Raw genomic sequence first — 15374 nt, forward strand, 5'->3', positions numbered from 1 at the left:
AGGAAGTTCCGAGGTGTTGATAGACTCTAATAGGAGTGGAAGACTATTGATTGGTGGACATTTGTTGCATTGTCTTATGGGAAATGTAGTTTGTGTTTTGATTGGCTGCTATTATTTGAGAAGTAAAGAAAGAGAAGCATAATCTGAGCCTCCGGTCCTGACATAGAATAATGACACCTCCTGAAGTCATTGGATACTCATTTTCAAGTCATCCTCAAATCATCAGAAATAATGACACCTACTGAAGTCATCGAATACTCATTTTCTAGTCATCCTTAAATCATCAGGAATAATGACACCTTCTGAAGTCATCGGGTACTCATTTTCAAGTCATCCTCAAATCATCAGGCTGAGCTTTTAAGCTTTCCTGATGACTTCAAGAGCTTGATGATGTCTGATGATGTGAAAATGACTTCTAATGTGGTTGGATGATCATCAAATGACTCTAGGATGGCTTCTAAAGCAATCCTGTTCGACCTGGGAATGAAGATTCCAAGTAAATAAGCGGAGCATAACTGTCTCTACAGTGCAATGTTTTCTTGCAGTATACAAAGCACCGTTTTAGCATTGTAAATAAAAGCAGCATCACGTTCCTCATCCTTCATTAGCAAATGTTTAGCCTGCTATGTTCAAGAACCAATGCAAAGAGTGCTGGTGAAACGGTGATGAACTGAAAACCCATCATAGATACTACTACAACCAACGTCCCTCTACCGAACCAAGATTGCGCACTTTTCGGAAGTTCTCGGTTCCGCGGTGCACTCATCGTAACCAGTCCGGCTCACACTTCAACAACGACCTCGCCTTATTGCACAAGCTGCCGGTACGGGAACATCTCCCTCCCAGCACCACGACCCAAAACAGCACTTCAATACTTGAAGTTCTTGCCTATGCTTCCCGGAATGACGGCCCACTTACTGTTGGCTAGTCACTTCCGGGGTTGCTTCTTCCTGGGAGAATGGGAAGGTGTTTTACCCTGCGTATTTTTTTTTTTTTTTGAGGCAGTCTCTTCCGGGGCGCAGAGAAGCTGTCAGTTTCAGGGCGGCTGAACCTTCTCTTCCGGGACGGGTCCTTCACCGTTCTAACCAATTGTAGGCTTTAATGTGACGGTCCAAGTAACTCAGGCCGGCCTATTGTCGTTCCCTGCTCCGTCACTCACTGTGATCTAGCTTTCCCACTGGCTCATCGTGCTTTCAGATTTTTCAAGTAGATATTTTTAGGCGTCTGAAGCAAAGGCGGAGGAAATCTGATTTTAGAGTCCTACATTGACAGACGGGAGGCGACTCTTCGAAAATCTCTCGGTTAACTAAATTTGGTTGATGTGTATGTCCCGCTAAACGTTTCTTCAAAAACATTAATCAGTTTTGCAATAATAGTGTGTCATATTTAGTTTCTTCCCGAAAACCGGCAAGCCGGTCCTTTGATAGAAGAGAAAAGAACAATGTGAATACTAATTTTGAGTTAGATATTTTAGCTTTTTAGTGAGCTTGTGCGATGATATTTTTGTTTTGAACAAGTTTTTCTCTTTGTCTAAACGGCTATAAGCTAACCAACTCCGCTCCTAGATCTTCCTGAGAGTGAACTAGTCAGTGGCGCGTTTTGGGGGAACCCAGCTTTTCTGCTGTTTATACTGGCTGGGTAAAACGAAAAAAAAACTATTTTTCCTGTTTTTTGAACGTGATGGAACTCATGTTTGCGGAGTGGGAGGACGGGGAAAGGTTCTCTTTTGAAGACTCTGACCGATTTGAAGAAGACTCCCTCTGCTCCTTTATCTCGGAGGCAGAAAGCCTATGCCAGAATTGGAGAGGATGGAGAAAACAGTCTGCCGGGCCCAATTCACCCACTGTCAAGATGAAAGGTGAGATCGTTTTCGTCATATGTAGTCGTATTACAGGAATATGGGTGTTTGTGTATCTTCTAAAACTGAAATGTTGGAGAGCAGTTACATTAAAGGTAGAACGCTTAGATTGCTGTTGTAAGTAGATTCCACTCAGTAGAGCACTTGAAATGCGCAGCTTTATTGCGACAAGTTAAGATCAGGGAAATGGAGCCCATAACCAGCGCGTCCGCTACCTCAGCCGTAACGTCAATCTGAACAAATAGCTAACAGTAGCGGACACACGATCTTGGAATTCGGGTCAAAAATAAACACATAAACTCTTAAATATATCCACAAACGTTCTACATGCTGAAAGGGAATTACAACACACAGGGGGTCATTCTGACCCTGGCGGTAGACTACCGCCAGGCCAACGACCGCGGATGCACCGCCAACAGGCTGGCGGTGCATCCATGGGCATTCTGACCACGGAAAACCGGCGGTGTCCCGCCGGTTTCCCGCTGCCCTGGGGAATCCTCCATGGCGGCGCTGCAGGCAGTGCCGCCATGGGGATTCCGACCCCCGTACCGCCAGCCTGGCTCTGGCGGTTCTGACTGCCAGAACCTGGATGGCGGTAACGGGTGTCGCGGGGCCCCATAACAGGGCCCCACCAAGATTTTCAGTGTCTGCCAAGCAGACACTGAAAATCGCGACGGGTGCAACTGCACCCGTCTCACCCCTTCCACTCCGCCGGCTCCATTCGGAGCCGGCATCCTCATGGAAGGGGGTTTCCCGCTGGGCTGGCGGGCGGCCTTCTGGCGGTCGCCCGCCAGCCCAGCGGGAAAATCAGAATTACCGCGGCGGTCTTTTGACCGCGCAGCGGTATTCTGACGGCGGTACTTTGGCGGGCGGCCTCTGCCGCTCCGCCAAAGTCAGAATGACCCCCACAGTTTTCCAAACACGTAAATAGAATTAACATTTCTTTAAGGTACAACACCTTCCCTTTTTTGAAAAATAAAGTTACAAACAATGAAAATATAAACATTGACTAATTCACAAACTCAACCAACTACTACAATAACAATATTGATAACACCTTCTCAACTCCTATAGAAATCTATACATTTTGAAGGCATCCCAACATTTCTTAAGCCTTTTAATTGTGAAGGCATACCACCATTTCTCGAGCTGTTAGATCTGGATACTGAAATACTTTACAGATGTCTCATAATTTGCCCTTCCGTTATGTACCAATTATCCTCATTAAGGATACCATTGCCATTACGACACATTTCAGAAATTTCATCCTGTATCTCATTATCTTCATTATGGATGTTATTGCTAGAATTGCAAAAAGTTTCAGGAACCTACCAAAAGCTGGAATTTCAATCATTCAACTCATTTTACTGACTGACTGTTAGCAGCTTGATCAGGAGTTACTTTGATGACATCTTTCCTGCTCGTCTGTCCTTTACCAGATAGCAATACAGGACCCTTAGATATTTTATCAATGCAACAAGCTTTTGACACCTTGGCTTCTCCCTCTCTGATCCCCCACATGAATTCTTGTTAAAACCCAATCTCTAACTTTAAGTTCCATTTTTTAATCATCATGTTTCCTGTCAAAATGCTCTTTCGCTTCATGTTACTACAATAACACGTTTTTTTTTTAAATACATCTTTATTGGCATTTCACATATATAAATGCAAACACATTTCTTCTTGACCACATATCATAGAACATAGATATATTGTAAATTAAACAGGTACGAACATTCTGTAATGGTTTTCTCCGTGGCAGTCTCTCAGTTAGATGTCTCCCCCAAAATGTGTGTCTCCTATAATATGTTAGCTATGTAATGTGTTAATGGCAGAGTTCTGCGGTATTGAGGGTTCGTTTTAGCTACCTATAGGGGCCAATTTAAGCGCAGGGTTTGGATTGTCAGTTGCAGTAGTGATCGGTGTATGTCCGATATGTGTGGCCCACTGATCCTCCTGCACAAACACTGATTATGGGGAGAGGACTGCAGTCACTTGCAGTATTTGTTTGATTTTAAGTTCAACTCTAAACTAAGCATCTCTGGGGTGACCTTACATGTGGGGGTGGTGTGATCAGAATGGAGGGGCACACGATTTGCGGTTATGTCTTGCACTGTAAGTACCGATAATATGGATTACTTGGGCAGGCCGTCAGTGAAGCCACAGTTCGACTTCTCACACCATAAATACGGCTTGCATTAAGGCATGGGGGTAGCTTGCACACGTCTAAGACCTAGGTTGGCTGTCCCTTATCATTGATAGCACTTCAAATTGTCTAGTTTCTGTTGTAGGTTTCTACTGAACCATGTCCTTCCCCGCCACTCTCATCGCTTGTGTTGTCTGGTTCCCCTACCATCTCTAGCCCTGGTGGAGCATCCCAGCTGTCCAGTACCTCCAGCCACAACTCAGTCACCCGCTTCCACCTATGGTTTTTGGCGTTCTCTCGGCGCAAGATACGTCCCTCCACCCCAGCTCAGACAGAGGTGTCTTTTCCCCCTACATCTCTACTAAAATCCGGGATAGGGACTTCCAGGCCATTGCTATCTTGTGTTTAGCTAAGGCAAGAGCTAAGTCTATGAACCTTGTACCCACCATGCGCTTTGCAGGTGTGGGGAAATTCCTCAGCAGGCATGCCTCCATGGTGCACGGAGGTGTCTTTCCGATCTTGTCCCCAAGACGCAGCAGGGCTGCAGCTTGGAAATTTTGAATAAGGGTGTCATCCCATACCATATGCTTAAAGTCAGCGTTTGGTGCATGATACTTTAGGCTGAGCATCTCCTCCATAGATCACTTAGAGCCTGTGTGTTGTGAGTTAAATTGTGTGTAGATAATCAAACTGTATATACTTTAACCTAGTATTGCAAGATGTTAGCTGAGGGTACACCAGTATTTTGTCCCATTCAGCGTCCTGTATTTCATGGGCCAGGGTCCCCTCCCATCAGGTTCTGAGTGCGTCCAAAGGCAGTTGTGTCAGGTCAGTCAGTGCTTTGTATATTCAAGTCACTTGTGGCCTGACAGTGTCCAATGATAGCAATGAATGCAGTTCTGGGTGTTGTGGGGGTTCTTCTCTCCCCATTCCCATAGATCCCTGAAGGATTGTATCAGCGCCTCGTATAGCATAAATTGGTCAGTGGGAAGTTGGAATTTGTCAACCAGATCTGTCAAAGGGACATGGGTCCCCATCTCAAAGCAGTTTCCAGTCGTCATTACTGTAGGAGGCTGGCCTGGCTTGTAGTGGGTACCAGAGGTTCTTGGACCTTGTGCCAGGTCCAGTTATGCCTTATTAGTGTAGAAGAGGTGTTTCTAGCTGCTTAGAGTGATAGAAGGTAGCTATGGCAAAGCAGCTTAGGCTGAACTAGGAGTCATGTAAAGCTCCTACTATACCACTGGTGTCATATGCACAATATCATAAGAAAACACAATACACAGAGTTACTAAAAATAAAGGTACTTTATTTTTATGACAATATACCAAAAGTATCTCAGTGAGTACCCTCAGTATGAGGTTAAGATATATACACAAGACATATGTACACAAACCAAAATTAGGTAAGTAATAGCAAGAAAAGTAATGCAAACAGTGTAGAATTACAATAGATTGCAATAGCAGCACATAGGTATAGGGGCAACACAAACTATATACTACAAAAGTGGAATGCGAACCACAAATGGACCCCAAACCTATGTGAGCTTGTAGAGGGTCGCTGGGACTGTACGAAAACAGTGAGGGTTAGAAAAATTGCCCACCCCAAGACCCTGAAAAGTAGGTGTAAAGTGCACCTACTACCCCCAGAGAGCACAGAAGTCGTGATAGGGGGATTCTGCAGGTAGAACAAACACCAGCAATGCAACAACAGTGGATTTCCGGACCTGAGTACCTGTAAGACAAGGGGACCAAGTCCAATAGTCACAACAGTGTCGAGAGTGGGCAGGAGCCCAGGAAATGCCAGCTGAGGGTGCAAGGAAGCTGGCACCGGGTGGAAGAAGCTTGGAGTTCTGCAAGAAAGAAGAGGACTAGGGACTTCTCCTTTGGAAGACGGATGTCCCACGTCGCAATGAAGCTTGCAGAGGTGTTCCCATGCAGAAAGACCGCAAACAAGCCTTGCTAGCTGCAAGGGTCGCGGTAGAGGTTTTTGGGTGCTGCTGTGGCCCAGGAGAGACCAGGATGTTGCCACTTGGAGGAGGAGGAGACAGAGGGGGCGCCCAGCAACTCAGTGAGCCCTCACAGAAGCAGGCAGCACACGCAAAAGTACCTGAACAGGCACTTGGAAGAAAAGTGAACCGGAGTCCACGCTAAGTCACAAAAGGGAGTCCCACGACGCCCGAGGACATCCCAGAAGGTTGTGCACTGCAGGAAGGAGTGTCTGGGACCCAGGCTTGGCTGTGCACGAAGGAAATCCTGGAAGAGTGCACAGGAGCCGGAGCAGCTGCAAACCACGCGGTACACAGCAATGCAGTCTAGCGTGGGGAGGCAAGGACTTACCTCCACCAAACTTGGACTGAAGAGCCACTGGACTGTGGGAGTCACTTGGACAGAGTTGCTGTGTTCCAGGGACCACGCTCGTCAGGATCAGAGGGGACCCAGAGGACCAGTGTTGCAGTCTTTTGGTGCCTGCGTTAGCAGGGGGAAGATTCAGTCGACCCACAGGAGATTTTTTCGGAGCTTCTGGTGCAGGGTGAAAGCAGGCTACCCCAAAGCATGCACCACCTGGAAACAGTCGAGAAAGCCGGCAGGCTGAGGCGCTACAATGTTGCTGGTAGTCATCTGGCTACTTTGTTGCGGTTTTGCAGGCGTCCTGAGCAGTCAGCGGTCGATCCTTTGGTAGAAGGTGAAGAGGGAGTTGCAGAGGAACTCTGATGAGCTCTTGCATTCGTTATCTAAAGAATTCCCCAAAGCAGAGACCCTAAATGGCCAGAAAAGGAGGTTTGGCTACCAAGGAAGGAGGATTGGCTACCAAGAGAGGTAAGAGCCTATCCGAAGGAGCCTCTGACGTCATCTGCTGGCACTGGCCACTGAGAGCAGTCCAGTGTGCCCCCAACACCTCTGTTTCCAAGATGGCAGAGGTCTGGGACGGACTGGAGAAGCTCTGGGCACCTCCCCTGGGAGGTGCAGGTCAGGGGAGTGGTCACTCCCCTTTCCTTTGTCCAGTTTCGCGCCAGAGCAGGGCTGGGGGATCCCTGAACCGGTGTAGACTGGCTTATGCAGAGATGGGCACCATCTGTGCCTATCAAAGCATTTCCAGAGGCTGGGGGAGGCTACTCCTCCACAGCCTTCACACCTATTTCCAAAGGGAGAGGGTGTTACACCCTCTCTCAGAGGAAATCCTTTGTTCTGCCTTCCTGGGCCAGGGCTGGCTGGACCCCAGGAGGGCAGAAACCTGTCTGAGGGGTTGGCAGCAGCTGCAGTGGAGACCCCGGAAAGTCAGTTTGGCAGTACCCGGGTACTGTGCTAGAGACCCGGGGGATCATGGAATTGTCCCCCCAATACCAGAATGGTATTGGGGTGACAATTCCATGATCTTAGACATGTTACATGGCCATGTTTGGAGTTACCATTGTGACGCTATACATAGGTAGTGACCACGTGTAATGGTGTCCCCGCACTCACAAAGTCCAGGGAATTTGCCCTGAACGACGTGGGGGCACCTTGGCTAGTGCCAGGGTGACCACACACTAAGTAACTTTGCACCCAACCTTCACCAGGTGAAGGTTAGAGATATAGGTGACTTATAAGTTACTTAAGTGCAGTGGTAAATGGCTGTGAAATAAAGTGGACATTATTTCACGCAGGCTGCACTGACCGGCCTGTGTAAGAATTGTCAGGGCTCCCTATGGGTGGCAAAAGAAATGCTGCAGCCCATAGGGATCTCCTGGAACCCCAATATCCTGGGAACCTCAGTACCATATACTAGGGAATTATATGGGTGTACCAGTATGCCAATGTGAATTGGTGAATTTAGTCAGTAGCCTGTTAGTGACAAATTTGGAAAGCAGAGAGAGCATAACCACTGAAGTTCTGGTTAGCAGAGCCTCAGTGGGACAGTTGGGCATCACACAGGGAACACATATAGGCCACAAACTTATGAGCACTGGGGTCCTGGCTAGCAGGGTCCCAGTGAGACAGTGAAAACACCCTGACATATACTCACAAATAGGCCAAAAGTGGGGGTAACCAGGCTAGAAAGAGGCTACTTTCTCACAATTACCCCTGCAGCTGTAATTGAGTTTCAGTAAAGTAGCTAACTGGCGTCCAGTGTGGCAGTCCCACTAACTGCAACCCCTTGGCATACACCGGGGGTCTGCGTGTTTGCACCACTCCTCTGCTCCACCCTTGTAAAGCCACCTGCAGGAGTATACCCTGCTGTTGCATCGGGGTTTCAAGATGCAATAGTTTAGCATGGAGCGTGTTATGATGGGGTGCTAGACTGTCTAAAACCCGGTCTTCAGTATCCCCCAACCACCGGGCCACCCATTGTAGTTGGGCAGCTAAGTAGTACAACTCACAATCAGGTACTCCTAGAGCACCCTGCACCACTAGTCTATGCGACTCTGTGCCTGTCCCTGTTCCAAATGAGTTCTCCGAGCTGAATATCAAGTTGCTTGAAACATGTCCCCAGTAGTTTCACCGGGTATTAGCAAAATAGTATAGCAACCTGGACAACATCACTATGTTGGAGAGTGCCACCTTGGCCATGAGCGGCAGATACAAAGTTCTCTAGAAAACAACACTAGTTTGTAGGGAGCACAGCACCTTATCCAGATTCCCCTCTTTCATATCCACAAGTTGGTGATACATTTTTATTCCTAAGTATTTAAATGTCGCTGACGCCCACTGCAACCCAGCAGGGAGATCCTGTGGTAATGCAGCATCCCGTTAACAAGGAAACAGATAAGTCTTAGAATTATTGACCCAGAGGCCCGAAATTGTGCCAAAGTCGTCAAGGCGATGAACTGCTCTCTGTGCCCCCGGCACACCATTGGATAAGTACACTAAGATATCATCAGCATAGAGGGAGATGATATGTTCTATGCCCCCTGTCTTAATACCATCCCCCTTCCCGTATTGGTGAAAATGTTCTGCCAGCGGCTCTATACGTAAGGCAAATAAAAGTGGTGATAATGGGCAGGCCTGTCTTTTGCCCCTGTAGATGTTATACTCCTCTGAGATGGTAGACCCTGTATTAACTCTTGCCGTTGGTTTCTCATACAGTAGGGCGACCCGCTTTATCCAGCCCTCACCCAGCCGGCAACTTACGCATTAACCCATCAGGTAGTTCCACCATACCAAGTCAAATGCCTTCTCAAGGTCTACAAACGTAATGTGTGCCATTGGTTGATCTAGGATCTCTAGGTGGTAAAGCACATGGTAAAGCCTCCGAAGGTTGACCGATGTGTTGTGGGATGAAACCATTTTGATCCTCATGTATGAGAGCCTGCATATGGGGCAGCAGCCTAGTTGCCAGGATCTTGCTTAGAATCTTAAAATCCCTGTTAAGCATGGATAAGGGGTGTAATGCTGTAACTTGGGACCCTGGTGCCATAGTCTTGGGGATGGGTACTGCTGTGGCACTGCGAGTTGAACTAGGGAGGAAGCAGAGTTTTAGGAACTCTGCATATAGGAGTTCCAGTATTGGTGCCAGTAGGGTAGCATACATCACACAGAGCCCTGCTGGGAGTCCATTGGGGCCTGGTGTTTTACCCCTCACCATGTCTTTAATAGCCTGCTTGATTTCTAGAAGTGTTATCGGTCCTCTGCCCTCAAGTTGGGGGGTAAAGTCGGGAGAGGGAGCACATCCAAGAGGTTATGCATTGTGCTAGCCAAAAGGTTAGGGGGCACACTGTATAATGTCTCATAATATTGTCAGAATTACCTGTTAATTTCCCCTGGTAGATAGATCTGTGTTCCTGTCCCCGTCGTTAAATGTGTGATGGGGGATCCCCAGGATTCAGGTTTAATCAGCCACACTAGTAATTTCCCTGGTTTTCCCTTTTCCGTATGGATTTTACTCATATATATTTTGTGGTTGTGGCACCTCAGCTTTTCCAGTACTACCCCACATTGTTTCTTAGTGTCTAGCAGCCTGCGGTGGGTAGTGGAGTCCACAGTTGTGGAGGTCTCCATTGCATGGAGTGTTTTTTCTAGTGTATGAAGTTCTGCAGTGAGTTCCTAGTGATGCCCACAGATTGTCACAGACAATGACCTCGCCTCACTACTTTGAACGCTTCCCACTCCAGCAAGGGGGAAGAGGCTGTGCCCTGATTAGTAGTGAAATAGTAATAGGTGTGTGCAATATCTCTCAATAGGTGGAGTCCTCCAGCCCTCCGGCTGCATATGCCACATGTGGATCACTGGTCTATCCTCTAATAATCAGGAGTCCCTGAAGTATGGGACTGTGGTTCAACATTGTACGCCCAAAATATTCTGTAAAGGTTATATACCTGCTTAATTGCTCAGAGCGGAGGAAGGCATCCAATCGTGTGTGTAGCACGTACATGGAGAGTAGAAAGAATAGTCACAGTCTCTGCCATGTTGAACTCCGCAGATATCAACCAATCCCCATCGACTTTGATATTCTGCACAACCAATGGCCATTCTGTGGGATGGTGTACCTGGCAGGGGGGGGTGGAGCATTTCAGCATAAGTCAGTCATGCAATTGTAATCCCCTCCCAGTACTAATGTGTTACTCACCAGATTCCCCAGTGGCATGGACAGTATCTGAAAGAAGGCAAGTTGGTCATGGTTGGGTGCATATATACTGCTTATTGTGATTTACTTGCCCATAAGTCTGCCCGGACTAGGACATATCATCCCTCTTTGTCAATCAGGGAGTGCGATAGCTCAAACAGGATACCCGCCCGTATCCCTAACAGTGCCCTTGGGCACAGATTGAGTAGGCAGTTGCAAATAGGTGTCCCAGCCATCTCTGGTGCAGTTGATCTATCTCCCTGTCCGCTAGGTGAGTTTCTTGTAAGATGGATATTTGCACTCCTCTACGCTTCAAATAGCGATCAATAGCATGGCGCTTAGCTGGAGATCCAATGCCCCGTACATTCCAGAATATACATGTCACTGTAATGCCTGCAACAGCCATAGAAAAGCAGTGTGTTCCGTAGTCCTCCCCCCCCCCCCCCAAACAGGTCACAATGCGCACCTAACCAACCATTGAGTTAAGAGGTTTGGGTTGTCTAATCAAAACCAACCCCAACACGAAACTCCCCTTTCCCAGGACCGCTCGGCAGCAGCTGGCAGTCCAAACTTAAAAACATCAGAAACCAACATCAAAGCCACTTCACCCGACTTCTGTCGCGGGTCAAGTGAGGGGTTGCTGGAAGAGATGCCACATGTCACGCCGGCAGACTCTTGGGTCCGCCATGGGGGCCAGATACTGTTTGTAGAGACAGTCATCGGTGCCCATACTTTCCACCAGGTGTTTCCTAGGTCTCTTAGTGGGTGTGGCTCCGGGTAGGAGCTGTGCTGCTTGTGACATTCTTGTTGGCATGGGTTGCAGTTCCCTTAGCCCAGGCAGTGGATTTTTATTTGTTTCCCAAATAGTAGTCGTTGTGGGCAGCAATCGGTGTCAAATCAGGTCATCAACTGGCTGTGGTGTCATTCCGGGTAAGACCCCTTGCATCAGGGTGGAGCCCTCCAAATCAGAGTCTGTTGTGATCTTGTCCGATTGTGAATCCTGATTGGAGTCCGAGCCTGTTTTACTCATGATGGCTGCTGCCCTGTCCCTTTCTGTTTTCCGCTTTACTCAGTTTCTTTGGGATCGTCCTGCTACATGTTCTCCAGGGCCTCTTTCTCTGGCTCATAGGATCTCAGTTTTGTCTTTCTCTGTTTGCAGAAGGAGTCACTCCCGCTCTATATAAGTTGATCCAGTCACATGCTCTTGAGGGGTCCTCATAGAAATGAGCCTTGCTGTTCGGCATTATCTTCAAGTTAGCTTGGAACATCAATAAATATTTGATACCTTCATCTGATAGCGATGTCTTGACGGAGAAGAAGAAGGCCCTTTTGGATTGGACTGTTAGCATATAGTCAGGGAGCAGTGTCACCTTCCCGTTACCTATGGTGTATGGACTGTCTTTCCTTGCCCTCTGCAGTAGAGTGCCGTGATCCCGGAAATGCAAGAGTCCCTCAACGATCGGGTGCGGAGGTCTGCCCTGTGGCAGAGGCCTGGTTGGGACTCTGTGGGCGCGATCTATAGTGAAAAAAAGCCTCGGGCTTCCCAGTGCCACCTCAGTGGCTAACCATTTTTCCAAGTAGGCCACCATGTCTTATTGTTCTGTTCTATCCAGAAACCCCACCACAAGGACATTGTTTAGGCGGTTACGTCCTTCTGCGTCCTCTGCCCTTCGTTCCAGTGTCTGCACTCTGTCAGCCAGTTCTCCAAATTGTCTCCTGAGGTCCAGTTGGGTCGGCAGTATCTCCTCGAGCCCTGTATCCACCTCTTTCACTCTATCCGTCAGTTTATGATGTTCGGCCCTCAGTAGCCCGAGTCCCACGGACACCAATCCAGTGTCCTGCTGGAGAGCTTCTTTGGTGTCAGCAATTGCTGCCAAGGTTCTGTCAAATTGCGCTTGAAGTGTGGGAACCTTTGCTCCCACTTCCCCTTACTTAGGTCTGGGCTTCCCCATGGCCCAGTCAGTTAGCCACCAGGCTGCCCATAAGGTCACCAGTTGTGCTTCCCAGCCAGGTGTGACTCCTGGGCCGGTCCACCGCCAGCAGCTTCTCTTGTCTAGGCTCAGTCACTGATCGCCAGCAGTGTTATCCTCCTCTTAGTGGGGGGGTCACTGTTGAAGTTAGGGTTAGCCTATTGGGGCTTGCGCCTCACCAAGCTCTTCCGTGGTGCGAGACCGCCCAATTCCTTTAAGTAATGCAAGAAGTGGGGGGGTGGGGGGGGCGGAAGAGGGAGTCACCATGGATCCTCAGTTTCCCATAAGGTAGGACTTGCGTGTCTCTTGGCCAGTCTCAACTGTGGCGCTGTGATTGCCCCCACCAGCAGGGCAGCAAAAAGACCAGTCCCCAGGCCACCCCCGTGACCAGGTAGCCCTCCTGGGTTTGTGTCCCTCTATTTCATTGCAGGCATGCGGTCTGCAGACACTTGGGGCGACAGCTGGGTCAACGCCTGCACAAAGGCAGCCCGGGGTGGCCCAGACCAACCCCCCCCCACTCCCTCGGGTACACAGGCACAACTACCCTGGAGCCCTCGGCAGGGATCAAGCCACTCAAACGTCAGTCCTCGTGGCCCCCGAACCAGTCCCCAGGTCGTGCCTCCGTCAGTGTGTGTGTGTGTGTTTGTGTGTGTGTGGAGGGGTTGGGGGAGGGGGGGTCAGTGTGGTCCAGTCATAATGTGGGGTCTGGGAGTGGGCGATGTCCCAGTGCGTTTGTGAGGCTCCTTGTAGTGTGCAGCGGCAGCTCAGGGCACTGAACTCCCTCACTCTGTCCCCGGTCCTGCATGGCCGGGCCTTCCTCTGCTACGCTGCAAGCAGTAGTATGTGGGCTGCCCTCAACTTTTTGCCTCTTTGCCGGTCACCAGAGGGAAATGCCAAGCGTCTCCTGGGCTCTGCCATTGCCCCAAGCTTGGTCACTCACGCGGCATCAGTTGCCAAGGCCCAATGTCGTCCCTCTCCGACTACGTTACAGTGCTCCCAGCCAGGAACTGGATGCCAAGGCCGCCTGCGTTCAGCCGTCGTTTCTCCACTCCAGCGGCCCTGGGGAGCGAACCAGCTTGCCAGTTTTCTCCTCCCCAGGCACAGGAGTGTAGGATCGGGCAAAGATTAGTGCTGGCTGGTCCCCAGGACGGATGATTTCAGGATATTGGTGCGGCCAGAGTGGAGCGCTGTAATTATGCGTCCGCTATCTTGACTCCCAGGTCACCACAATACCACATTGTTAGCCAAAGAGGAATTCATTTTGGTGTAATGAACTCCAACATCAGCTAAACATCTTATCCAATCTAGGCATACAGTGGTTCTTGTGCAAACGGGCATAGCTTGTAGTACTCTGTAGAGTCATGTGGTAAGTACAAATCATTTCCATTAAGAAAGATTCAACATCACAACCCACAGCAAGAACTGTCAGCACACCTTTTAGAAACTAGTTCATCCTTTCTACGAATCCATTTGAAGAAGGTGAGCAGAGTGCTACCTTGAGATGAGAGATATGAAACATCAGTAAAATATTTCATGCATATAGATGTGACATGTGTTCCATTATCTGTGACAATTTCACTGGGTGGCCTCTCTAAACTAAAAACGTTCTTTAAGAATCTGATTAGAGATTCAGTATTGGGCATGACTGTAAAATGTAAGAACACCCAATTGGAATAATAATCAATTAGAACAATCATGTACCTCTTGCTTGCTGGTAATACCTGAAACGGGACAGCAAAATCAAGGGCCACTTTTTGCCAAGCTTCGTCAGGTAATGGGACCAAATGTTTAGGTGATTCCTTAAACTTCCAGTGTATGTCTGAGACAAGGCAAGCAGTGCAGTCATCAACAAATTTAGCAACCTGCACCTCCATTGCAGGCCAGCAGTAAAACTGTATTAAATTCTTGGTGGTACCCCTGACTCCCAAGTGTCCCTTAGGTGCTTCATGGATCACAATATCTCTTAATGCAGCTGGGGGCACACATACATCATTCCTTAACAACACACCATCAGCTACAGAAAGCTCCTCACACAATTGTATATTTGGCCTCAGTGATGCTTCTACATTTTTCTCATTCAGCCAAACAGTCTTCATGAAATTTGCCACTGCTTGATGAATTGGATCTTGGTCACTCGCTTCCAACCATTGCTTATGTGTGATTATACCGTTATTCCCAACAATATCTTCCACAAGTGCAACCACACATTCATCATCACCTAACATGTTATATCCTTCATCTTCAACAGAAAGTCCAGACAGACAGTCTGCCCTGACATTTCTTCCACCAGAAATTGCTTTCACTACAAAATTGTACTCTAGAAATTTTGACAATAATTTGACTAGCCGTGAAGCCTTACCAGAACTCTTTCTGTTTTAAAGATGAATAAGAGGTTTGTGATCTGTGTAAAGTTCTAAATTAGAAGCTCCATAAGTAAGTTTTAAATCTCTCCACGGCCCCATTCCAAGCCAATGTCTTTCGCTTAATGGTTCTGTAATGGGATTTATCCTCAGAGAGGGAGCGAGAGGCAAAGTCAATAGTGTGCTCTTTGTCTTGAAACAATGAGAAAGTACAGCAATTTGGCTTGCATCAGCTGTTAAGTACACACTTGGACAACAAATGTAGCTACTGCTGGTGCAGACACACATACGTTTTTAACTTTTACAATTGCTTCTTATACAGTCAGCCTAAATTAATTTCACCCCTTTTTTCAACAAACTACTTAAGTGCTGAACACTATACGCATACCCCTGCACAAATTGTGAATAATATTCACTGAGCCCTAGAAAGGAGCGTAGTATGTCTTTATCGTAGCATCTTCAATTGCTTTAATAAGAGAAAATGTAGGTGAAATTCCACC

The 15374-nt window shown here is 48.0% G+C and overlaps 1 protein-coding gene across 2 annotated transcripts in view; it reads left to right on the forward strand.

Annotated features, from left to right (window-relative positions):
• Positions 1–1100: 1100 nt before the first annotated feature.
• ZSWIM8 (zinc finger SWIM-type containing 8) overlaps positions 1101–15374 on the forward strand; it is a 2332791-nt gene continuing 2318517 nt past the window's right edge. Inside the window, exon 1 of one of the 2 annotated variants that reach the window (XM_069240531.1) lies at positions 1101–1858. In XM_069240531.1, the coding sequence (XP_069096632.1) occupies positions 1681–1858 (178 nt within the window). In that variant the 5' untranslated portion in view covers positions 1101–1680. The remainder of the gene's footprint in view (positions 1859–15374) is intronic. The other variant, XM_069240532.1, reaches the window with a different exon arrangement.

Source organism: Pleurodeles waltl, chromosome 6 (genome assembly GCF_031143425.1).
Source record: "Pleurodeles waltl isolate 20211129_DDA chromosome 6, aPleWal1.hap1.20221129, whole genome shotgun sequence".
Lineage (NCBI taxonomy): Eukaryota > Metazoa > Chordata > Amphibia > Caudata > Salamandridae > Pleurodeles > Pleurodeles waltl.